This window comes from Mobula birostris, chromosome 9 (genome assembly GCF_030028105.1).
Source record: "Mobula birostris isolate sMobBir1 chromosome 9, sMobBir1.hap1, whole genome shotgun sequence".
NCBI lineage: Eukaryota > Metazoa > Chordata > Chondrichthyes > Myliobatiformes > Myliobatidae > Mobula > Mobula birostris.
This window is the reverse complement of record NC_092378.1, coordinates 36,571,907-36,598,042: the sequence shown is the minus strand read 5'-3', so window position 1 is coordinate 36,598,042 and position 26,136 is coordinate 36,571,907. Positions and strand designations below refer to the sequence as shown.

Here is a 26,136-nt window from a genome sequence, read left to right as displayed (position 1 = left end):
GATAAGGAGGACAGAGTCCCACCACCCAGTTCGGGAATAGTTATTACCCTTCAGTCATCAGCCTCCTGAGCCAGCGTGGATAACTTTACTCAACTCGACTCTGAACTAATCTCACAACCTATAGACTGAGTTCCAAAGACTACAACTCCTTTTCTCAGTGTTATTTATTTGTTTATTATTTTTATTTGCTGTTTGTAGTCTTCTGCACAGTGGCTGTTTGTCAGTCTTTATGTAGATTTCTTTGATTCCATTGTGTTTCTATGTTCCACTGTAAATGCCTGTAAGAGAATGAATCTCAAGGTTACTTGTACCTATTTTGATGATAACTGCACTTTGAACTTTTGAACCAAAGAAGCTAAGCTTCATTATCAGGATAATCATGTTTACAGTAAAAAAGCAGGTAGGACTACTTCTTTAAATTACATATTTCAGAGCATGTAGCTTAATAGATCAGGCAGAAAACTGGTGGTGTGGATTACCTCCAGGGACTGGAGAATTGTAACTATAACAGAATCACAGATGAGAAGAGGGCAAGACTTGTCAGCTTAATGTTCCAGGATACTGAAGCTTTGGATGTGACTAGAGAAACAGATAAGAATATAGGGGGTGTTGCCTTTTTGAAATAGGAGGATGTTGCAGTAGTGTTAAGAGGATATTTTAATAAAGCCATTTGGCTAGATCTTAGATTAAGAAGGCGTGGTCACCTTGGTAGGGCTATATTATAGCCCTTACCGCCCCCCAACCCCGGCCACCCACCAGCAGGAACTTGAGTAGATGTGTGAAGAAGTTTTATGTAATTATGTAGATTCCTGTGATCCCAATTCTATTAATTTTGAAATAACTTTGGAAAAAGATAGAGCAGGTCCACAGGTTAAAGTCCTGAACTTGAACAGGCCAACTTTAAGGATGTTAGGCAAAATCTAGCTGGGGTCAACTGAATAACTGTTTAAAGGTAAAGCAGCAGTTGGTAAGTGGGAGGCTTTGAAAAGGTTCTTAGTAAGAGTCCAGCGACAACTTTGATCCTGTTGGGTGAAAGATAGAAACAGCAAGTTTGGGGACCCCTCAGTGATATTAAGGCTCTGATTAAGTAAAGGAGGTATACATTGTTTAGGCAATTGGGTATAAATGAATCCTCAGGCTTGAGAAATCAGTAGGGCAAAAAGAGGCTATGAGGTGAATTTGGCAGGTAGGGTTAGAGATAATCCCAAGCGATTCTTCAGTTATTAACAGTAAAAGGATGACTGAATCCTCTTTTTGATAACAACCAGGTCTGCCTATGAAACCAGAGAAGATGGCTGAGACTTTTTAATGTCTTTTTCTCCTGTGTTTACTATCATTGATGCCATAGAAATGAGTGTAATAAGCAGGTGTTGAATCATATGCATATTATGTAGAAGGTGGTATACAACCTTGAAACACAGCAAATTGGGTAAACCCCCGGGGCCTGAACAGATACGCCACTGAATATTATGGGAAGCCTGGGAAGAAATTAGAGACGCCCTTGTAGGGATAGTGGCTTCATTGTTAGCCACTAGAAGACTGGAGTGTGGTTAATCTTTTCTTCAAGAAGAGTAGCAAGGATAGGCATTGAATTACTGTCCAATGAACCTAACTTCATGTAGGGAAGTTACTGGAAGGAGTTCTGAGGGATGAGAACTACAATCGCTTGGATAGTCAAGGCTTGATCAGGAATAGTCAGCATGATTTTGTGGAAGGGATGTTAAATCTGGTGAATCATTTGGGTTTTTTTTTAAGTCATGAGAGGGATAGATGAGGAACGGACAGTGGATGTTGTCTGTATGGACTTCAGCCAGGACTTTGCCTGCATAGTAGGCTTATCTGCAAGTTAAGTTGCATGGGATTCAGGGGGAGCTAACAAGGTGTATTCAGAATTGCCTCAATGATAGGAAGCAGAGGGTGATGGTTAAAGGTGCATTCACTGACCGGTGGCCAGGGATCAGTGTTGTGATCTCTGTTCATTTTTATATAAATGATTAGGATGTGATGCTAAATTTAGTTGGTCGTCTTGATGGTGAAGTAGGTAACAGTGAATTATAAAGCAATCTTGATCAAGCTGCAGAGGGTGCAAAAGAGATATACGAGGATGCTGCCTGGACTAGAGGGCTTGAGTATTAGGGAGGTGGGCTGAAGAATGGCAAGTGAATTTCAACTTGGGCAAGTGGGCTGAAGAATGGCAAGTGAATTTCAACTTGGGCAAGTGTATGGTAATGCATTTTGAATATTCAAACCAGGGTAGGACTTGCACAGGGATGACAGGTCACTAGCAAGTGTTGTGGAACAGGGATCTGAAATTGAGGCCATGCAAGTCGATGGTATGTTAAAAGCATTTAGCGTACTGGCCTTTATCTGTCAGTCGAGTTTAGGAGTATGGATATTATTTTACAGTTATCCCCTTATCATTAGTGAGACTGCACTTGGGGCATTGAGTAGTTCCTGCTACAGAGAAAACATTGTCAAGCTTAAGAGGGTTCAAAAGAGATTTACAAGGATGCTGCCTGGACTAAAGAACCTGAGTACTAGGGAAGGGTTGGCCACTCTTAGAGCATAGGAGAGTGAGAAGTGACCTCAGAAGTTTACAAATTCATGAGAGATATAAATAAGGTGGATGGTCATAGTCTTTTTTCTAAGATTATGGAGTCCAAAACTAGAGGACACAAACACAAGGTAAGAGGGGAGAGATTGTGACCTGCGAGGTACCTGCTTTACAAAGAGGGTAGTGAGTACCTGGAATGAGCTGCCAGAGGAAGTGTTTAAGGTAGGCACAAATGCAACATTTAAGACTCATTTGGATAAGTATATGGAGGGGAGGACCACTTGGGCTGATGGGCCTGTTTCTATGCTTTAAGATTAAATGAATCTAATTTGCTTGCACATTCTTCCATTCCCTGCCTATTCATGTCTTTCTAAATGCTGATTAAGCCTTCTATTGTAGCTGCCTGCCACCACCTTCTCTAGCACTGCATTCCAAGCATCTACCACTCTTCATGTAGCTGGCTGGTGGCGTAGTGGCATCAGCGCCGGACTTCAGAGCAAAGGCTCCCAAGTTCGAATCCAGCGGGCTCCCTTGCACGCTCTCCATCTGTGCTGGAAACTGAGCACGAAATTGAGTGTCGAGCTAGCAAATGAGCCTTGTAAAAATAAGAAAGCCTGCTAAAAAAAAAAACGCTGTCATGATGGCGTCCCGATGACTCCACTCGGAGTTGAGGGCTTTCTTCTTCACCACTCTTCATATACTCCATAGAGTAAAAACAGAACTGTGTGTTATGAGTCACATTGTAATGCAAATCTTTGGTATGATTTTGTAATTGAAGTAATGATGAGCCTCATTAATGCCAACCTGTGTGCTGAAACTTTTGGCATATCTGAATACTGATATATGACTGACTCTGACCAGTTTAGTTTCAAAATTCTTTCTCAGGACATGATTTAAAACCTAGTTGTTCATTCTCATTCAGTATTTCCAGGTATGGACTCAGCAGGGATTATTCAACCTGATTGAAATGTTTTCCTATTATTTGTATATTCTCATTTGCCCTGTAGAGTGCAGAATATTGGACCGGATTGTAGATTAGGAAAGCCACAAATCCAAACATTATCTATCTCCTTACCAAAGGCTAAAAATCTGGGCCATGATGTATCAGATATCACAATAGCTATAAAATCCATTTGAATTATTACACATCTATTAGATCTTTTCATATACTATTCAATTATAGTTTTGAACTTGGTGTTTATATTCAATTGTGTAATATGGCACTTAATTCGGATTTTAAGTTGAGCGTCAGCTGTTCTGAATGTGTGTGTGATTCCACGACACAATCTTGTATGTAATTAAGCAGATTTCAAAGGGAGATTAATTTTCAAACCCATATTTTCACACAGATATAGTGTTAATAATTTAGTGCCCCTGTTGTAACTCTCAAGGATCTCTTGATAGTTGAAATTTGCTTAAAAATTCAAATTATGAATGGATTTAGAATTAATTTTGAAAGCCAGATGACAGTCGATGTAGAAGGGGAGAAATTTTGTATGAGCAAATACTAACTGGCATTATGAAACTAAATCGTCAAATTATTTAGCAGTTTTGCAAAATTGAGGAATGGATTTTCACCTTTTCCTAGAAAATCAAGGGTGAGAAACAATCTTAATTTTTGTCTTAAATTGCTTAATTCTTCTCTGTCTTTGTTTTCAGTTATTTGGCTTCCAGTTATAATAAGTAAAAGATTATCTTTATTTATTTGCCAATACAACGTGAAGTAGGCCCTTCCGGCCCTTTGAGCTATCCCACCCCAGCAATCCCACAACCCTGATTAACCCTAACCTAATCACAGGGTAATTTACAACTGGTAAGCTGTTGGACTGTGGGAGGAAAACAGAGCTCCTGGGGAAAAACATATGCATTCCACAGGGAGGACGTACAGAGACCCCTTGCAGCAGCAGTCCCCAACCACCGGGCCGCAAAGCATGTGCTACCGGGCCGCGAGGAAACGATATGATTTGGCAATATGAGTCAACTGCACCTTTCCTCATTCCCTGTCACGCCCACTGTTGAGCTTGAACGCACGCGAGGTCACTACGCGCGTGTCAAGCATGTCAGCGCGGGAAGAAGATCAACTCCTCGAGCTTGCAAATGACAGCGGGCTGAAAAGTATGTTTGACGTAACATCTCTGCCGGCATTCTGGATCAAAGTCAAGGCTAAATATCCTGAGATAGCCACGAAAGCACTGAAAACATTGCTTCCAACATATCTGTGCGAAGCAAGGTTTTCTGCAGTGAATGCAACAAAAACTAAATTGCAGAATAGACTGGACATAAGAAACCCCCTTCAAGTATCGCTGTCTCCCTTCACCCCTTGATGGTACCGTCTTGTTGCAGGGAAACAAGCCCAGGGTTCCCACTGATTCAGCGATATTGGTGTGTTGCAATGATTTTATATGTTCATATTAGGAAAATATGTGCTGTGTGTTTAATATCCAAACGTTACTTAAAATGTTATGATGCTATTGACTTATAAGTGACTTATAATTGACTTATCACTATATTCATGCGAGGAAAATATGCGTTGTGTGTTTAATATTAGATTCTTTAGATAAGCCCTTTTAGAAACGAAATTGAGTGTATTAGCCACTTATCACCTATATTCCGGTTGTGATTAACACTCCCCACCCGCCCCCTGACCAGAATCGCCAAAAAGGATTTGTAGAAAAAAATCACGTACACGCATGCGCACTGCTGCCTGCGCAAGGCTTCATGGTCATGGTAGTCTTTCTCGGGGTAAACACAACGTATTTGACTGCTACTCTTGTCAATTGGCAACCCCTACCCCCACCCCCCCCCCCCCCCCCCCCCCCCCCCCCCCCCCCCCCCCCCCCCCCCCCCCCCCCCCCCCCCCGGATCAGCCGGTCCGCAGTGCAAAAAAGGTTGGGGACCCCTGCTTTACAGGACAGTGCCGGAATTGAACTCCAAATTCTGAAACACCCCGAGCTGTAATAGCATTGCGCAAACTGCTGCACAGTCATAACGTTTATCTCATCGTTGGGCCATCAGCCCAATCTTGAATATTTTCCAAATTCTGCTGGGATAATGCCATTATTGCATTATCTTGGGAGTTGCAAATACAACCAAGTATTGCCACTTCTAGTTAGGGGATGAAATAACTTAAGATGACTGAGTCCAGAATGCTACCTTGATCAAGAATGAGATGATGAATCTTCAACAACCATAGCCATCATTTTGTGCACTACTTGTTACTCAAGCCTTTGGTTGGTTTTGCAGATTGATACCACAATTAGAAAAATACTGTATTGATTTCAAGAGCAGTGTTCTCTCTGCTGTTCTGAAATTCAGATCTTTTTATTTAAATCAAGACTGAAATAATATCTAGAAATATGTGTCTCTGTCTACCTTGAGCATTGATGAGTGGGTTTTTGGTGAGTAATTGTTGCTTGACAGTGTTGTTGACAAACCTTTCCATCACTTTGTTTATTGGGGTGGGGAGGAATTTTCAATGGTGCAGTAAAATGGATTGGGTTTGTTCCTCTGTTTGTAGACAGGATGAGCTTGAGTGATTTTCCACCGTCATGCTGATGCTTTTGTCATTGTGGTGGGTCAGATTTCTGGTTCTGGAGAAGATGCCTTCATTGCCTTAGCTAGGTTGTGATTGGGTCCATTCCTTTTACTATATTTGGTGCACAGAACCAATCCTTGGTCTGCTGGGAATGAATCAAAAGCTAGTTTCTCTGGTCGCAAGTTCTTAGCAAGTTGTTGAGATAGATCAACCACTTGGCATTTGTAGCTGAAGATGGTTAGAAATGATTTGGCTTTGTCTTTGCTACTGACAATAGTATATGCTATCGCTGTGGATGGGTTTTATTTCAACGCCTACCTCCTTCCGCTTTAATTGTCCACCATTTACAGTGGAATACTGTGTACAGGGCTTTGAATTGCTTTTCTGTCCACAATATGCAGGTTTTTTTTTGTTTGGTATGATTAGTTCTTTTGCTTTAGCTTTGCTAGATATCTTGGTTAGTTAGATCTGGTGCTTCCACCATTAAGTAACAGTTGAACCCCTGGCTGAATGGTGATGGTATGAGATTACACCCAATGGTATCATGTAATTGTGCTGCTACCACTGCTCACCCAGAGTATCTCGTAGGTGCCCAGATCTGAGCTGCAGGATTTCTTTTGGATTTCTTCCATTTTGCACTTTCTCACTTTGCATTGATTTTTATTCAAATGTGGACTATTTGAGATTCGCGTTTAAATTGTAGCTTTGTTGTTAAGTAACTTGTATGTGTGTAATAATTTTAAAAGACTTGTTGAAATTTGTTGTAATTTTATTTATGGCTATATTTAAAGTATTTTTGTAGCTTAATTAGTTACATATTTTAAGGGTCTAAATATTTTGGTTAAGAATAATGAACACAAGGAATAAATGAGCGATTCCATCTATTCCAAGCAGTGTGATGATGCAGCTAGTAGAGCAGCTGCCTCAAAGCTCCAGGGGCCCTGTTTGACTCTTAACTTTTGGGGTTTGCACTCTGTTCCTGTGACGATATCAGTTCCTTCTTGCACCCTAAAGATAGATTGGTTGGCCACAATAAACTGACCGAAGTGTGCAGATGAATAATAGAATCTGTGGAGAGTTGACGACATTCAGAGCGAATAAAATGGGCTGATGTAGTTGGCTGCTTGATGAGTGGCATGAGCTCAGTAGCCTGAATGACCCGTTTCCCTGCTGTATAACTCTCAAATCAGTACCAAAATATTAATGCATTACAAACAAGAGAAAATTTGCAGATGCTGGAAATCTGCATTAATGCATTAGGTGGCTTTTATGTCAAACGTGGACATCAAGTTGTTTTAGAACCTTGGGTTCTTATTTGTAAAGTCTACTAATCAATTATGTTTTCAAAATATTCCAGTGTGAAGGAGGTGGAATTTTCAAAGGATTTTCTGGCCTAGTGTCATCGACTGGAAATACTGGATTTGGAGCATTTGGCAATGGTTCTGGTTTCAAGCCTTTACGTGGGTTGTCCAATGGAAGTACTTCATCGTCCTCTTCAAAGCCTTCCCATAGTAGTGCTACAGATGTAAATAAATCTTTGGGTAAGTAGAATCAAGTATCATAACTGCTACATGTATTTTATTTGTAAGTATTCTTGATGTGCAGTGTTTTTCCTGCTCTTGCCATTTCACTACACATCTTTAGTTAGCTTAACCAATCTGCACTCCTAGAGTAGAGATAGGATCTTACACATTGCCCACTGCAGCTGTGCCAGGTCCTTTGAATTATCTACTTAAACCTACTCTTGTTCCTTCTACTCCTCTTGGCCCTGAAAATTCAGATTAACTATTTATCCAATTTCTTTTTGAAAGTTCATATTGAATGTAATTCGGCCACCTTTTTTGGCATGTATTCTAGATCATAGTCACTTATTGCATAATTTTAAAAGTTAACAGAGAAAACTATCAGCACTTCTGCCACTGCAAATGTATTTTTTCTATTTCTTTAAGTTAGGAAGCTTTAAATCTCACCTTAATATTTACTTCTAAGAGGAATGATGCTAGCTACTCTGTTCTCTCTACTGAGAGTACATGCTCATCTTCCTTATCTCAGGCCATTCCATATATTTTGTCAGCAAAGTGCTTTGCAGCATAGTCACTAGCATGCTTGTAGCATGCTTGACAACTGTTTCTGAGGCAGTCAGTTTTTGGACTGAACAGAGTGAAAAGTTGAGGATTATTATATGATGCTCAAATGAGTATCCTCAAATGCTCGTGAAGTTTCCAGTTCCACTTAATTGATATACTTTGGACCAATTGAGCAAATCTACCAAATGGAAAATGATCATTTGTTCATGAATGGGCCTGATGACTCATGTTTCAGGTACAGATTTACTGTACTTTATCATTTCAACCTCTTTATTTTCATCTCAGTTGCTAACTGTGAAGCTGAAATCTACACCTGCACAATCCCATGTCAAGAAATGTTCTATTTTTAACCTTTTAAATTCAAAAAAGTAACTATCCACTCTCAAATCTTTTAACTGACTTTTCTATTATGTGATTCATGGAAAATCTCATTTTTAAAGTTATTGTGTGCAATATCCTGACGAATTGGCATTGTAACCCTCTAAAATTTCAATATCCTTATGGTAGTGTTGAACACTACATTAGAGGAAGTTTTTGTGTTTTCACATTTCAGTTTTGGCAATGGGTCATTAAACATTAGTCACTTTCTGAAAGAAGGCAGTTATTTTTGGGAAAAAAGCCTCTAACAACCTGAGGTAATATAATTGAGTGTTCTTTGTTATTAAAGCTATTTAGTATATTAATGTTCCTGTTTTACCTTGCTCATTGAGGATAAATTCAGTCTGTCAACCATTAGCCTGTTTTCCCCATTTTAGCATCTCTGGTTGTCTTTTTTAAAAAAAATAGGCAGTGCTATTTTTGAATATTCAACTTTTGACAAACTTGGGGCCTGTACCTAAATTATTGATTTTATACTTGCTTGAAATGTCTTTTGAAATTAAATTGTTGTGCTAGGATTCCTGTTAAATGACTAAATTCTTTTCGTATCATTACTTATGACATTACTTGAATACAATAATACGATTAATTGTAAAGGATACAGGCTTGAAAACACCTCAACAATTCTCGTAACTTTCATCATTTTATGCTATGTGTTTTGATGAGTGGAAATTAGTTAAAGGAAAGCAAAGTTTGAATTGACTTGGTATTTCTGAGGCATTTTGTGCTTATTTAAACAAAAGTTATACTGCTATATCTATTGTACATTATAGAAACTGTGTCCCATCTGTATTTTTAGATGGGCCCATGCTGTCATAGGAATTCCTCATCTGTCTGAAGACTGCTGAGAACTCCAAACAATTTAATAGGTTTTGTTTCACTGAACTTAATTAAACATTTAACTTGTTCCATTTCATAGGTTCTTTTCTGTCTAATGGCCCTCCACCAAACCCTTTGGCAAAAGGTGAAATAGGTACGAAAACAAATGGTATTAATCAGATTAACTCTGGGGATAAAGTGGGCTCCAGTGAGTACAACAGACAACTAGCAGCACTGAATTGTTCAGTCCGAGACTGGATCACCAAGCATGTCAATGAGAACCCACTCTGTGATTTGACCCCAATCTTCAGAGACTACGAGAAGCATTTGACAAGCATTGAACAGAAATATGGTAGCAGCTCTGACAGTGGCTCAGAGAGTGACACAAGCAGCAAGAGGCCAGAAATGCAATCTGTTAACACATTTGGTGTTAGCAAAACACCACAGGGAACAATCCCATCATCTTTATTCTCATCTGTCAAAAACAAGGATACTATTCCAGTCACTTCAGAAAAAAAATCTGAGACTGCAATGGGAAACAGTGGGAATATCAACTTGCTCTTTAGGAAAAACATGGAAAACTCTCCTTTAATTCGCTTTTCTTTCGGTGCTGGAACATCAGGCTCATTGTTTGGAAAAGATTTGAACCAGGAGAAGACTGTTGCTCCAACTTTTTCCTTCACAGCATCTGTAGAAAAAACGGAAGTGAAAGGTAGTGAGCATAAAGGTATGGGTAATGAATAATTACATTAAATATATTTTAAATTAAGGCTTGACGTCCTAAGGTATTGGTGTAAATAGAACCTTTGCTTAGCTGTAAAAACTCTACTCTCCTCCCAGTTTCCCATGAAAATTAATAGTTTTTAAGTTTCCAACATTTAATATCATTATATATTTCTGCATCACAGTGGGCAAAAGAAGGCAAAGATGATTATAATTTTCATGGGCTTTAAGGATGGTATGTGTCAATTCATAAGCTTCTCATAAAGAAGTAACACAATGGGTAAAACCTTACATGGAGCTAGTCATCCACAAAAGTTCTTACTAATATTGGCATGCATTTAATAGAAGTTTTGCTGTCCTTAAGGGTACAGCATATGGTATAATCTAGTGTCTTCACATCTGCTGTTGTACAGAACAGAATGTAAAATTTGTCGTGTAGCTCTTATTGTGGCAGATGCTTTCAATTTCACTTATTAGTTTGTTATAAGGTCAGGTTATAAATATTATTCTCTTTTGATGTTTGGGACTTCTGACTTGTTTGAGATTCTTTTTAATCCTGACCATCCCTGTTGACTGTTTCAGATTATCATTTTCACTTGCACTAGTGGACTACTTTTAATGGGCTGGTTAAATTAACTGCCGTTCTTTTTTCTTAAAAAAAAATTCTTATAACTTGTATTTGCCTTAGTTTGCTCCCAAGCATGTAATTTCTGCTTACTTATTTTCCTTTTGGACCCTTTTATCCATCTATGGTCTCACGTCGGTGTTTGGTTATTGTTTTTAAGGCAGAAAGAATGCTTGTGTATTCTTTTGAATGTTGATTAAGATATACCCTAGTGTTAGTAATTTTTTTGTCAAAATTGTTTTATTTTTGTTTTCCTTACTTGTAGCTCAGAATTGCCTTTTCTCCAATCTGACATCTTATTTTCGTCTCTTTGTTTCATTCTCAATTATCGTGTTAAATTCATTGTGTTGGATTAACATTGTCTAAAAGTACTTCTGGTCTGCTCTTGTGCATTAACAGGCATGTTTTCCGCTGTCTGCATACAAAAGGCGAGATGCTCACAAGATGGCACGTCCATTTACATTTACCCATTGCTTAGCCCTTCTAGGCAAATAATTTTGGGATAGTCAGTTTCAGTGTTATCTTGAAATACAGCAGTTCACCTTCATATTGTTCTTCACATGAAACTGCTTTATGTAAAAAAAAAAATGTATTTCAGTCCAGGCATTCTGTTAGCCATGTCTCTCATTAATCTATATCTGGTTCCCTTCCATATACTTTTGCCTCCATTTCCCCTGTTTTAATACAAACTCTGTGCATTGCTTTACAGGCAGTTCATCTAATTTTTAATAGCCATTCCTGTCAATTGATTTTTAACATCTTATTCTCCTGTTTGGTAATACAGTTTCTTGCTATTTTATATCTTCCTTCAGTTTTTCAGTTTTATTTATATTCATGCTTTTAATTTATTATCGTTTGTCCAAGTTTAAAACCTTTGTCAACTCCCCATTTACCCTTTTTCAGTTCAGCGGGAGCCCGTCCCAAAAGTTTGACTCTGTTCTACTCCACAAGGAAGAGCTCATCATTCCCTCCTTAGCTCTTCAGTAATATATTAATTCTTCATTTGGTTCTATGCCAGTTGGTTGTTAGTTCAGATGGTGATTTATTAATGTTGAGATACTGCTTTTTAAATTTGCCATCTAAACCAAGATGCTACCTCAATAGGACCTACCTACACAGAATGTTTTTCACTCTTAAATTGTTTTTTGAATTGGGCAAGTCAGATCTTAGTGCAAAGCACTGATAAACAATCCTGTCAAGAAACTAACTGAGTAGTCATCTTAAAATATAATTGTAGGGAGTCTGTCTTGTCATCCAGGAAAAATATTTTTGCAACTATTCTGTTCTTTAAAAACAAACACAAGTTCTTTCCATCATGAAAAAATACCACCTTAAAGTTCAATGATGGCAGCATTTTTGTCTTTCAAATGAATCTTGATAGGTCAGAGGATTCCTTTAGTTGAGTCTGCTCTTATTTTTTTAATACGTATCAATGTACTAACTAGTTGAGTCACTTGACTCCTTTAGCCTGTTGCACCGTGACTCCTTATTTAAACAGGGATCCCCAGATCTACAGTGTCCCACAAGAGGAAACATCCTGTACTAATCCACCCTTCAGGGTCTTGTGTTTTAATCAAGTCCCCTCTCACCAGAGAGAAGCATGATTGATACAACACAACCCTGGATTCCAAATAGCAGTTTATGTTACTGTAGCCTTAAGTAAGCTTATTACTTGAAGCTGTCATTAAGGAAGAGATTGCAAAATATTTAGAAAGGAGTGGTTCCATTAGACAGACACAGTATAGATTCAGAAAGGGCAGGTCCTGTTTGACAAACTTACTGGAGTTCTTTGAGGACATAGTGAGTGCAGGGGATAGAGGGGAACAGGTGGATGTCGTATACTTGGATTTCCAGAAGGCGTTCAATGAGATGCCGCACAAGAGACTTGTAAGTAAGATACGGATGCATGGAGTCGGAGGAAGTGTATTGGCATGGATAGTGGATTGGTTAACTGATAGAAGGCAGAGAGTTGGTACAAATGGGTGTTTCTCTGGTTAGCAGTCAGTGGTAAGTGGGGTGCCGCAGGGGTCGGTGCTGGACCCGCAGCTGTTTACTATTTACATTGATGATTTGGAAGAGGAGACTCGGTGTAGCGTAGCAAAATTTGCTGATGACACTAAACTGAGTAGAAAAGCAAATTGTACAGAGGATGTGGAGAGCCTGCAGAGGGATATAGATACGTTAAGTAAGTGGGCCAAGGTCTGGCAGATGGAATCGCCAACGTTCGTAAATGCGAGATCATCCACTTTGGAAGGAATAGTAGAAGAGCAGATTATTATTTAAATAGTGAAAGACTGCAGCATGCTGTTGTGCAGAGGGACTTGGGAGTGCTTGTTCATGAATCGCAAAAAGTTGGCTTGCAGGTACAACAGGTTATTAAGAAGGCAAACGGAATTTTGGCCTTCATTTCTAGAGGGACTGAATTCAAGAGTAGGGAGGTCATGCTGCAACTATACAGGGTACTGGTGAGGCCGCACCTGGAGTACTATGTACAGTTCTGGTCTCCATACTGACTTTGGAGGCAGTGCAGAGGAGGTTCACCAGGTTGATTCCAGGGATGAAGGGTTAACCTATGAGCAGAGAATGAGTCGCCTGGGACTATACTCTCTGGAGTTCAGAAGAATGAGAGGGGATCTTATAGAACCATACAAAGTTTTGAAAGGGATAGATAAGATAGTAGGAAAGTTGTTTCCTTTGGTAGGTGAGAGTAGAACTAGGGGACAATGCCTCAGGATTCAGGGGAGAAGATTTAAGACGGAGATGAGAAACTGTTTTTCCCAGAGAGTGGTGAATCTGTGGAATTCTCTGCCCAGGGAAGCAGTTGAGGCTTCCTCACTAAATATATTCAAGAAACAGATGGATTTTTAAATAGTAGGGGAATTAAGGGTTATGGGGAAAAGGCAGGCAGATGGAGCTGAGTTTACAGACAGATCAGCCATGATCTTATTGAATGGCGGGGCAGATTTGATGGGCCGGATGGCCTAGTCCTGCTCATATTTCTTATGTTCTTATGTTCTAATATTGTACATAGTACTCAAGATGTGATTCTACCAGGGTCCTATATAAGTGAAGCAGAACCTCTCAACTTTTGTTTTCATTTCTCTTTGCAATGAAGGAATGCTTCCTGTACTTTGCCTGACTATTTCCTGGATCTGCATTCATGCTTTTTACTGTATATATCATGCACTAATATATGCAGTTCCCTCTACATTTCAGAGCCCTGCCATCTCTCACCAGTTAGCTTTCTCTTTTTTTGTACCTATTAAATTCTTCACTTTCTCACATTATAGTTCATGGACCAGATCTTTGCCTGCTTAATCTATATCTTTGTGACATCTATGTCCTTCTCACAACTTGCCAATCCTATGTCATTGGCAAATTTAGCAGCCAGCTTTTAGTGCCTTTGTCCCAGTCATTTATTCCATCTTGCCAAACAGAAAAGATTTGTGCATACTCCCATTTCTATTCCATCCAATATGCCATTTCCTGTACTGTGAAATTTTATTTTCTAGTATAGCGTTTGAGGTGGCATTTTAACTGAAATGACTGAGAATCTTAGTACATTCATTATTCATTTTTATCTATGGCATTCCTATGTTACTTTATCCAAAAAACTCTTAACATGTCTTTTTCATAAAATCACAATGTTAATATTGCTTGATTATCTTGATTTTTTTTTTCCCTAAATGCCTTTCTATAATATCATTACTCAACCTCTAGTGTTTTTCCTGTGGCAGATGGTAAGCTAATTGGATTGTGCTTTCCTGTTTTCTGTCTCATTCCCTTTATGAACAGAAGAGTTACTGTTGTTATTTTGCAATCTAATGGAGGCTTCTGTAATCTCGGGAACTTTAGAAAATCAAAACACATTAGTTACCTTCCAGCCACTTCTTTCAGAACCTATGATCTGCATCACAGAGGATTTGTTAGCCTACAGCTCCCAAATTTGGATACTACTTGCCTATTTACTTGATTGTAAATTTCCTCCTTTCCTTCTAAACCCAATCTACAACTATTAGTAGCGAAGGCTGATGCAGAGTAACTGATTTATCTGCCATTTCCTTATTTTCATCTTCATTTTCAGTGTAACTTTCAAGATGATCATTGATACGTTCAAGTTCTTCATAGGTCCTAACTTGTTGAAGCAGTGCAGTCATTTTATTTTTACTCCTGGTTGTTTCTGGGTTCTCCAAACTTGGATGCCTCAAACCACAGTGAGCAAAACAATGCTAAATTGTCCTGCTGGTTATTTCTTGCCAATTATTAGTGTCAAAAATCGCCACTTTTTCAACAATATCTCTGACCAGATTGTAGTGTCTTAACAGCCACACAACTACACGGGACTGATGTTAGTTAGAACCTGTTCGGAATTAGTACCACGTCCAATGTAGATGTGAAAACTGATTTATGGTGTGCTCATGCTAACTTCCTAAATTATAGTTCTTGGATCTTGAATTGCTTGCATTGTGTCACTACTCCAAATCATTCCCATTATTTTTAGAAACTGTGTGGATTGATTACTCAATTTACAATTATTTTAAAATTATTAAACTATTATTCCTTATTGGAGGACCTGTTTGCATAGTGAAGTGGTAAAAATTGATCCAGTGGCATTTGTCCAAAAACATTTGATTCTTCCTAGTATTCTGCTTTCCTTCCTGTTCACAGATTTTTTTTGACACCTTGATATTTCGGCTTAAATCCAGTTTTTATACGTTCATCAAATAGCAAGGTTGTTTCTGTGTCAAAAGAAATCAATAAACTGAAAATAGCAGACCAAAGAGCTTCCAGACAAAGTAAACAGAGTTAAAATTTTGTGATTAAAAGCAGGATAATTCTGCAACTAGAGCAGAAGCAAACTGCTGGAGAAATTTTGGGTTTTTTTTGCTCCAGGTTCATCATCTGCAGACTTTTTTAAATTTTGCATTGATCTGAAACTGGGGTGCATGGTTTTGTTTTGTATAAGAGTTTGGGATGCAATTGAAGAATATTTACCTGAAAATGTGATTTGTACAATTTTATTAAGTGATTTTTGTATTCAATTTGTAAATTCATTTTAATGATAAAAGAAATCAATTATCTTTAAGAACAAATTGAATTAACTTGGCCTTACCTTGTTTCTTCAATTGTATTCCAACCTCCACACTCTGTTTTTAGTCAATGGATTAAAATCTTCACTAAGGAATGCAAAGCCTGAAACTACATTGCTCAATCACCATCTTCTTTCCACCTTTTGATATTCTATTTGCAGAAATTACTACTTTTTCTTCTAGCCTCTTACTGATGCCCTGGAGTGAGTCAGAGACCCCGATCTTTCCTGATGCTTCTTTCTATTCAAAACTTCACACTGTTCTGTGGTGAAGTGCTGGGAAGCATGTTTTGAAGTGTTTTCCTTTTCTGAAAGTGTTCAGTAAGCGACTGAAAGCAAGTCAGGTTCTTATTTGCTTTATCAGAGTGTATTTTCTTCAAATGTTCAAGGAGCTTAGGCAGTTTCATTGTCTCATTTGAAAAATCTTTTTCTCATAACAGGCATATTGGCTGCTTTGCCATTATTGCCATTTTCGTTATGAATTAATAACCATGGTCATTGCCTATTGTTAAGTTCAACGTCAAGCGCTGCAATTAATAAAGGGGAAAGTTATCATGTCATCATAGCTCAGGCAAAACCTGACTGTCCAAATGTACATAAAATGGGGCAGTGATTTCTTGGTTGGGCCGTAAACTAGAGAAATGCAGACGTGACCACTCAAAAGGGCAGTTTGTGACTTTACCCCATTGAAAACTGTACCCTGATTCACTGGAAATCATCACTGTGTGATTAGTGTTTGGGGATTGTACTAGGGAACACTGTACTACAGTAGTGAATGGCAATAATATGCAGGCCAGACCTGGAAATAGCACTATTTCTTCAGTCCAGATGTGTCATGATATGCCAATTACAGAGTGTCACAGTGCTTTTTAACAACTACAATGCCCTTTGAGCCAAGTCTTGAGAGAATGGTGGGTTAGTAACAGATGAAGTGATTATGTGATTGTAATCATTTATGAGCACTGAGGATCAAATGCTTATGATAAGTAATTCAATACTTAAGCCTGTAATCCCACAGCTGCCCCACTTGCCACTGAGCGCACCCCCCCCCCCCATCTTTATTGCTCCCTTAAAAACTCCCACCACCCCCGGGGGAGAGGGGCGTGATATCATCCACCTTGGGATCCACTGGTCCACAGGAGACCAAGCAACAGTGCGAGGTCTGAGAGGTTGACTTCTCAGCATAGCAAGGTTCTAATGGGGGATGACAACTTTCTTGGTGAATTGGCAGCTAGAAATCAATGGTTCAGAGATCCCAAAAGGATCTTGCCAATTTTTGCACTTTGACCTGAAACAACAGCACTACAGATAGATGTTTGAATTCCCTGTGTGGGAATTAGACAATCCTGTTCCTCCCTTATTGTTGTAAACATTTTCCAAAATATTTGGGCTTTTTAAAACAACTCATTATTGCCATTTTGTTGTGTACCAATTTTATTTCAGTTACTTATTTTGCTTTCTGTCTTTTGGATCTCTGTCTTTTCACCCTCACCTTACCTTTGCTTTAGTATCTTCTTAAAAGTTGATGAGATGATGAATAAAAATGCATGATGTTTGGGTTCCTGCAGCCATTCATTGTGAGAAATGGCTGTTTACTGAGGTTTGGAGGGTGTAGTGTTTTCATGATCACAGTATTAACATGGCAACTGGTTTCTGTTGTTTCATATATTTAAAAGAAGACCTCATTTCCTCCTGTTATTGGGAGATGTACTGAGATTAGGCAACTAGGTTCTTTGGAGACACATACAATTGAAGCCAATGATGAATTTAAAGGACAATTTTAATGTACAAATAAACACTTAATATTCTGTAAGAGATTACTTTAAGGCTTAGGAAGCCTGTATGTTGCCAGTTTGCCATCTTTTGAAGAGATTATGTATAAACATAACTGTAATTCGTGTAGGGATTTGTCTTTTTTTTTTGAGAATTTACTCACACTTAGTATTCACACATTTTGGTAGCCAATTGCAAAAATTGATTTTATAATTTTCTAATTCTTCGTTTCACAGTTTCAGAATGAGGCCAAAAAATTTGCTATCAAAAGATAGAGCCAAACATTTTGTAAATGTCATATTCAGGCATCAGTCTATTTTTGTTATGAAAAATATGGTACATATGTAATTTGGGCGGGCTACATCCTAATTTGTGCTTTAATCAGGTACAATAAAGCATGGGTAAATATGTACTAAAAATGTGACCAGATATTTAAATAGGGCTATAATTTGCTAAATATTTTGAATATTCTGGTCATAATGTTGTTCATACCTGATAAAACACATTACTTTCAGAGATTATATGGCAAGTATTGAAACTTGCTGTATAAATTTGCTACTTCAGTGCTCATAATACAGTTCTTTATCAGAACTGTGACTAAGGTAGGAACACATTGAAATTATAGAAACTGGCCATAAGACAGAAAACAGTACCGATTGCCTCTTGGGCAGAAGATGCAAAAGCCTGAAAGCATGTATTAGGGAAATCTTGTAACAGTGAGGTAGAGGCTGTCCTTGAGCTTGATGGTACAAGAGTGGTCCCCTAATTCAAGGTAGTCATCATAATCCAGGTGCTCAAGAGGGTGACAGCAACCTGCCTCAACGACTACTGTACTGTGGCATTGACCTCAACAATAATGTAGTGATTTGACTGGCTGGTCATGAATCGCATGAAATCCCATCACCCTGCCACACTGGACCCTTTCCAATTTGCTTATCGTTCAAATTGGTCCACTATAGCTTCTGCATTCCACGCTGTCCTGTCCCACCTGGAAAATGGTGCCTTATATGCCAGGATGCTGTTTATCAACTTCAGTTTGGTGTTTAATATGATCGTACCTCAGAAGCTGGTGGGCAAACTGTCCTCGCTGGGTCTCAACATCTCTTTGTAACTGAATCCTGGATTTCTTCACAGAAAGACCAGTCACTGTGTTGGTAGAAACCTCTCTAGCTTCATCATGCTGCGCTCCTAGGGCTGTGTGCTTAGCCTGCTGCTGGCACATGAAAGCACTGCTAGATCCAGTTCACATCGAATTATCAAGTTTGCTGATGACACAACAATGGTTGACCTCATCAACAACAACAATGACACAACATACAGAGAGGAGGTAGAGTAGCTGGTAGAATGTAGCGAGCCTCAACTTGAAGAAAATCAAATAGATGATTGCACCAAGTTTCTGAGAATACACATGATGCATGATCTCACCTCTGGTCAAGAAAGCACAGCATTGTCTCTACTTCCTGAGGAGAATGAGACAAGTGAGGCTTTACCTCACTGTCCCACCCGAATGGGACTTTCAGTGTTAGGTCAGCATAGATCAGGCTAATGTGCAGGCACATATCAAAGTTAAGAATGAGGCATGTGCTGGAGCTTTTGAAAAACATTGACAAAGTAAATCCCTGGAGATGGATGGGATATGCCCCAGGTTACTATGGATGTGAGGGAAGGATGGTTGAGTCTTTTGATATTTTGTGCCCTTCCTGGCCACAGAAGTAATGCCAGAGATTGGGACGATGGCAGATGTTCTTTGTTGTTCAAGAAAGTTAAAAGAATAATTCTGGGAAATGTAGACCTGTGAGCCTTGTGTCAGTGATGGGCAAACTAATGGAGAGGATTCTTAGGGACAAGATTTATGAGCATTTGGAGAAGCATCGTCTTATTAGGGATAGTTAGCATGCGAGTGGCAGGTCATGCCTCAAGAACCTAATTGAGTTTTTCAAGGAGCTGACAAAACAGTTAAAGGATGTGGTGTATATTGATTTTTAGTAAAGCATTTCACAAGGCTCCCATGGTAGGCTCATCCAGAAAGTCATGAGGATGTGGATCCATGTGTGGATTTGGAATTGGCTTTCTGACAAAAGGCAGTGGATGGTAGTAGATGGAACACCTTCTGCCTGGTTATCATTGACTAGTGGTGTTCCACAGGAATCTATTCTGGGCCCCTACACTTACTGGTTTTTAATAAATGACTTGGATGTGGAAATGGGTGTGTCTGTAGGTTTATTTATTTAGGTACAAAGGTTGGTGATGTTGTGCATAGTGTAGAAGGTTGTTATAGCTTATAGCAAAATACAGAGAGGATGCAGAGCTGAATGGAGAAATGGCTGATAGAGTCAGTCTGGAAAAGTGCAAAGTAATAAGCTCTGGAAAGTTAAACACGACAGCAGAGTGCAAGGTTAATACAAGATTCTTAACCGTGTAGAGGAAGGAACAAAAAGGAGTGTGGTCCATAGATTTCCCAAAATTAAGGTGGTGTATGGTGTTTGACCTTCATTGGTCAGGAGATTGAGTTCAAGAGCTATCAGGTAGTATTGCAGCTCCATAAAAATGGTTAGGCCACTATTGGAGTATTGTGTTCATTTCTGGTTGTCTCATTATAGCAAAGATGTGGAAGCTTTAGAGAGGATGCATGGGAGATTTACCAACACTCTACCTAAATTAGAGAACATCTCTAGTAGGAAAGATTAGATTATGAGGACACGCAGTCCTCTTTTATTGTCATTTAGTAATGCATGCATTAAGAAATGATACAATATCCCTCCGGTGTGATATCACAAAAACACAGGACAGACCAAGACTGAAAAACTTAACAAAAACCAGATAATTATAACATATAGTACAACAGTGCAACAATACCATAACTTGATGAAGCACAGGCCATGGCACAGTAAAAAAGTTCAAAGTCTCTCGAATGTCCCATATCTCATGCAGACGGGAGAAGGAAAAAAACTCTCTCTGCCATGCCTGACCACAATCCGACTCTGAGTCGTCCGAAAACTTCGAGCCTCCGATCAGCCCTCCGACACCGAGTACCGTGCACCATCTCTATCCAAACGATTTGACCTCAGCCTCAGTTGCCAGCAGCAGGCAAAGCCGGAGATTTTGGGGCCTTCCCTCTGGAAAATTCTCGATTGCCCAGTATAGCGGCAGCGAACTGGCGTTTCAGGAATTTCTCCAGATGTTTCCCTGTGCTTTCACGTCTGTCTCCATCAAATCAGAATTGTCCATGGCCCCTACTTAACAAATGCAATATCATTTTCACTGGAGAGCTGCGTGTGCGCGTCGCGCTGCCATCTCCTCCTCCTGCTGTTGAGCAAGCTAGAGCTTTTCTTTTTGGAATGACAGAGATTGAGAAGCATAAAGTAGACAGCGAGCCATTTTCCCCCCAGGGCAGCAATGGCCAACACCAGAGAATATAGTTTTAAGGTGATCAAAGGAAAGTTTAGGGGAGATGGCAAAAGCAGGTTTTTATTATACTGAATGATAGGTGTCTGGAATATACTGCCGAGGTGATGGTAAAGGCTGACACAATAGGGGCATTTAAGAGACTCTTGGATATATACATGTAAGAAAGATGGAGGGTTTCAGGCTGTGCAGGAAGAAGGCATAGATTGATTGTTGGATTAGATTTGTGGTATGTGCAGTTGCAAGAAGAAGTTTTTGAATCCTTTGCAGGTACCTGCTTTTCTGTATTAATTATTCAATTCAATTATTTATTATTTATTGCATCTTAAGTCACAATAAATAGACGAACACAATCTGCTTAAACTAATAACACAAACAATTGCACTTCTCATCAATAATGAGTACCATTTAAACAATCAAAGTCAAGGTTCAAAAAAGTATGTTAACTCTGGGGTAATGTCTTCTATGAAAACTATATAGAGTCAGGTGTTCCAATCAAGGAGATGAGATTGGAGTTGTGGGTTGTAGAGGTGCCCTGCCCTATATTTAAAAAAAAAAGACACAAATTCAGGTTATTGACTTAGCCTGCTCTTCTCAAGAAAGATCTTGTGTGCACCATGCCTCAATCAAAACAACTTTCAGAGGACCTTGGAAGAAGAATTGTAGAGATTCATCAAGCTGGAAAAGGCTACAATAGCATTTCTGAAGACCTCAGTGTTTATTAGTCCAGAGTAAGAGAAATTGTCTACAAATGGAGGAATTTCAGAACCTTTGCTACTCTCCCTAGGAGACTCTGTCCTGCAAAGATCACACCGAGAGCATAAAGTGCAATGCTGAAGGAGGTGAAAAAGAACCCAAGGGTAACAGCAAAAGACCTGCAGAGCTCTTTAGAACTTGCTAAAGGGTCAGTTCATGTGTCCACTATAGGAAAAATACTGAACAAGAATGGTGTTCAACATTGGTGCTCGTCTCAGGTTTGCAAAAGACTACCTGGATGTTCCACAATATTTCCAGGACAATGTTCTTTCTCTTTTTTTTTGCCGTGTGCGATGTTGGCGGGACGATGTCTTTTTCATGCCTTCACAAGGTGCCAAGAGAGAGAAACTGTGTGGTATGCCACTCCTCACACAGACATTTCGCAGTATTTTTCCCTTTATTTTATGAGGTCAAGTTGCAATCTCGACACTCAACCCGGCATGGATGGACAGCGTACTCGGGAGTGGACCCGATTGGGTTCGAACCCGGGAACCTCCGTTCCAGAGTCCGGCGCTGATGTCATTGCGCCACCAGCCGGCCCTCCAGGACAATGTTCTGTGGATTGATAAGACGAAAGTTGAACTTTTTGGCAGAAATGCACATCGTTATGTTTGGAGGGAAAAGAGCAGTGCCCACCAACACCAAAATCTCATCCCAACTGTGAAAGAGCATCATGATTTGGGCTGCTTTTCTGCCTCAGGGCCTGGACAGCTTGCCATCATTGAGGGATCAATAAATTCAAAATAGTATCAAGATGTTTTACAGGAGGATGTCAGGGTAGCGGTCCACCATCTGAAGCTTAATAGAAGTTGGATGATCCAACAAGCTAATGTTGATCAATATCAGAATGGTTTTAAAAAGAAGAAAATTTGTGTTTTGGAATGGCCAAGTCAGAGTCCAGACCTTAACCCAATTGAGATGCTCTGGTATGACCTAAAGAGGACTGTTAGGTGCAAGGTATCCCAGAAATATTGATGAACTGAAACAGTTTTGTATGGAGGAATGGTCTAAAATTCCTTGTCGCTGTTGTGCAAGTCTGATCAGCAGCTACAGGAAATGTTTGGTGGAACTTATTGCTGCTAAAGGAGGTTCTACCAGTTATTAAATACAAGGGTTCACATTTTTTCCAGCCCAGACTGTGAATGATTAAACGATGTGTTGAATAAAGACATGAAAAGTACAATTGTTTGTGTGTTATTAGTTTAGGCAGATTGTGTTTGTCTATTATTGTGACTTAGATGAAGATCAGACCACATTTTGAGTAATTAATGCAGAAAAGCAGGTAATTGCTAATGTTACGTAACCGGCAACAATGAATATTAACCGAGACAGGTTATATAAAAACAACCAAACATTTATTAAACACGTATAAACGATAAGGAGAGGAAAAAAAAGGAAAACTTTAACCGGAGGTTAACAGGTACGCAGCCGTTCATCAGCTCCACTCGGCTCTGGTTCTTAAAGTGTTAAATGCGAAAACAGTTCTTAAAGTGATACAGTCAGATATAGTTCTTAAAGCGATAACTTCGAAAGTCCAACAGTTTTACACATTCAATTGGGAGAGACTTCTCTGGAGAAAGATTTCTTCCCGATGCACCTTTACTGCTGGTTTCGTCCACAGGATTCCCGATGCCGAAAATAAACAGTTTAAATCAACTGACCTTAAATTCCTTTTAGAGAGAGAGCACCTTCTTGCATGAACTCATTGCCCTATTGCAAGAGTTATCTCAATGCAGGTTCTCTCCAATGAAGACTCAATAAGGTCGATTCCTTATTAAACTGCCAAACGATGCCGACTTCTCTTGATCCTTCACTTCGATGAATTCTTCACTCTCCCTTCAAAACTGTCGGAATTGAGCAAATTGGCACTTCCTGCCACAAATTCCCAGTCCAAGTACAATATCTTGTAAGAGAACGCACCTTCCGTTTTAAAAACGAAACTGCGTCACAAAAACAAACACGCAACAGAAACAGAGGCACAACACGTTCTACCTGGAAATCTACAAACTCAAAAACCTACTGCATCACCTGAGTTGACCCTTATGTAGTCATGGGGCACATGTCATCACGTGACCTCACATCGGCGGGAAAATCACATCAGGGGACCCCCCCCCCCAAAAAGACCATTACATCATTCTCACAAAAAAAAAACAGATCTCCTTGAGCATTTAACACTAAGGGTTCACAAAATTTTTCTTGCAACTGTAAGTTGCACAATATTGTGAGCCAAAGGGCCTGTACTATTGTGTTGTAAAACAGTTTTTCACTCTACATTGTTATGTGTGGCAATAATACACAAATTTAACAATTTAGTTACCATTTTCACTGGGATCTGTACAGGCACCCTGGGTGTTCACTTGGACTTTGAAATTGAGAGCACAGTTTCAAATATTGTGTCTAGCAACATATCGAGTGAGTTTATAATAGTGAATGGAAAAGAGAACTACAAGAGTGCAAGATGTCATTAGATGTGTGTTTTTAATTGCAAGTAAGCCTCCATACAGATCTGGTTGAAATATTTTAATAACAGGAGATCAATAAGAATATAAATAGAGTAAATGGAGAGGGTTTTAGAAGTGCAAATGAATATGCATCATTAAAAATAGCAATGAAGGTTAAGAAAGCAAAGTGATTGAAGATGGAGAATTAGGTTAGAATTAAAAATCAAAGGAGTCCATATTAGCTTTAACATTGATAATTAATCTACTATCAGTTATTATTTGGTGCAAATACTTCCATATCTGCACCATGTGTGTAGAGTTCCGTATCAAGTTCATACATTTATAGCCTGGCTCCTGTGTTTTAAACCAGCCTGCTCCTATTGGAGAAGAGGTATTGGATAAACTAATAGTACTGAAAGCCAGCAGACCTCTTGGAACTGATGGTCTGAATCCTCAAATTCAAAAAGCAGTGTCTACTGAGGGAGTGAATCTAGGAAGGTCTATGCTGATTCGAAAATCACAAATACAAATCTCCATTCAAGAAAGGAAAAAGAGAGGGAGAGAGCATGGTGTTATAGGCTGTTTAGCATTGATGAATGAAATGGAAAATCTATTTCCTCTTTTCTCCAAATAAAGTCCATTGAAATCTTTGAACGTAGAAGCAAAAACATTGTGTATTTGGATTTCCAAAAGATATTTAATAAAGTAGTAGATTTAAAAAAAACTCCAAAATAAGCTCTCATGGTATGAGGATAATATAGTATTGTTGTAGAAGAAACAATTATGGTAATGGCTCAATTTAAGTTAGCAGGCTGAATTAGTGGTGTCACATAGATCAGTGCTGGGGACACAAGAGACTGCAGATACTTGAATATGGGGATCTTAGACGAAAGGATCAAGTTTATTAAATATGAGTCTGCTAATAATGGAAAAGCAAAATGTGAGGAGGGCACGAAATTGCAAAACAGTGTATGCAGGTTAAGTGAAAAGGCAAAATATGGACAATAACCACCAGCATTTTTTGTGTGCGAATATATAATGTGGGGAAATGTGCTGTTATCCACTTGAGTAGAAACAACAAAGCAGCATGCTGTTTAGTTTGACGTTTGTACAGGAATCATTGTGTAGTGCAAATAGAATGCTGATTATTGCACTGAGTGCGAGAGTAAGGAAGTTGTGTCATAGACCACACATGAATTAGCCTGTAGTTTTGAGACTCCTTGTTTATGCTAAGATATACCTGCCATGATGGCAGTGGACCGCAGAGTAGTGAAATTTTTCCACATGAATCAATCCGGTAAACAGTTACTGAGTTTGATAATGTAAATGCTGTGAGGGTGTTTTCCTGATGGGCAATTAAGAATCAGAGAACATGATCTCTGAGAGGGAATGCCCACTTAAGGCTTGAAATGAGTATTTTTTTCCCCTGCTTTGACTCATTCAAATTCTGTACATGAAAGCTGTGGATATCAAGAATCACTTCTGCCTAATCAGCCCCACAGTACCTACAAATGAAGTAGAAGGAAATCATCTCTATCTTTTTCTCTCTTGGGCAATCCCAAGAAAAAAGATTACACTGAGGCATTAAGTATATTCAAATCAGAGTGAATTTCAAACAAGTATTGTTTAAACACATATTATCATGATCTTCAGGAAAGTGAAGTTAATGGCAATGATCATAAAATCTAGACCTATATAAAACTACTCCACAATCAATCTTGAGTATTCCCTCCTAAACAGTACATAACCCTCCATTTTCCTTATCCTCTACACAGCAGTATGTTGTAGGCACCTAACACTTTTAAAAAAAAAACTACCTCTAATCTCTAAACATGCCTCCAGTCATCTTAAACAGATGTTGTCTGGCATTGGCTATTGCTACCCTGAAAATAATACTGACTTTGGTGGGGGGTGGAGCGTGGAGGGCTGGCTGCCCGATTAGTTCAGCCAT

The 26,136-nt window shown here is 39.1% G+C and overlaps 1 protein-coding gene across 2 annotated transcripts in view; it reads left to right on the top strand.

Annotated features, from left to right (window-relative positions):
* nup50 (nucleoporin 50) overlaps positions 1-26,136 on the top strand; it is a 61,293-nt gene that overhangs the window by 21,331 nt on the left and 13,826 nt on the right. For both annotated transcript variants that reach the window (XM_072267828.1, XM_072267827.1), the window contains 2 exons: positions 7,447-7,630; positions 9,474-10,100. In XM_072267828.1, the coding sequence (XP_072123929.1) occupies positions 7,447-7,630; positions 9,474-10,100 (811 nt within the window). The remainder of the gene's footprint in view (positions 1-7,446; positions 7,631-9,473; positions 10,101-26,136) is intronic.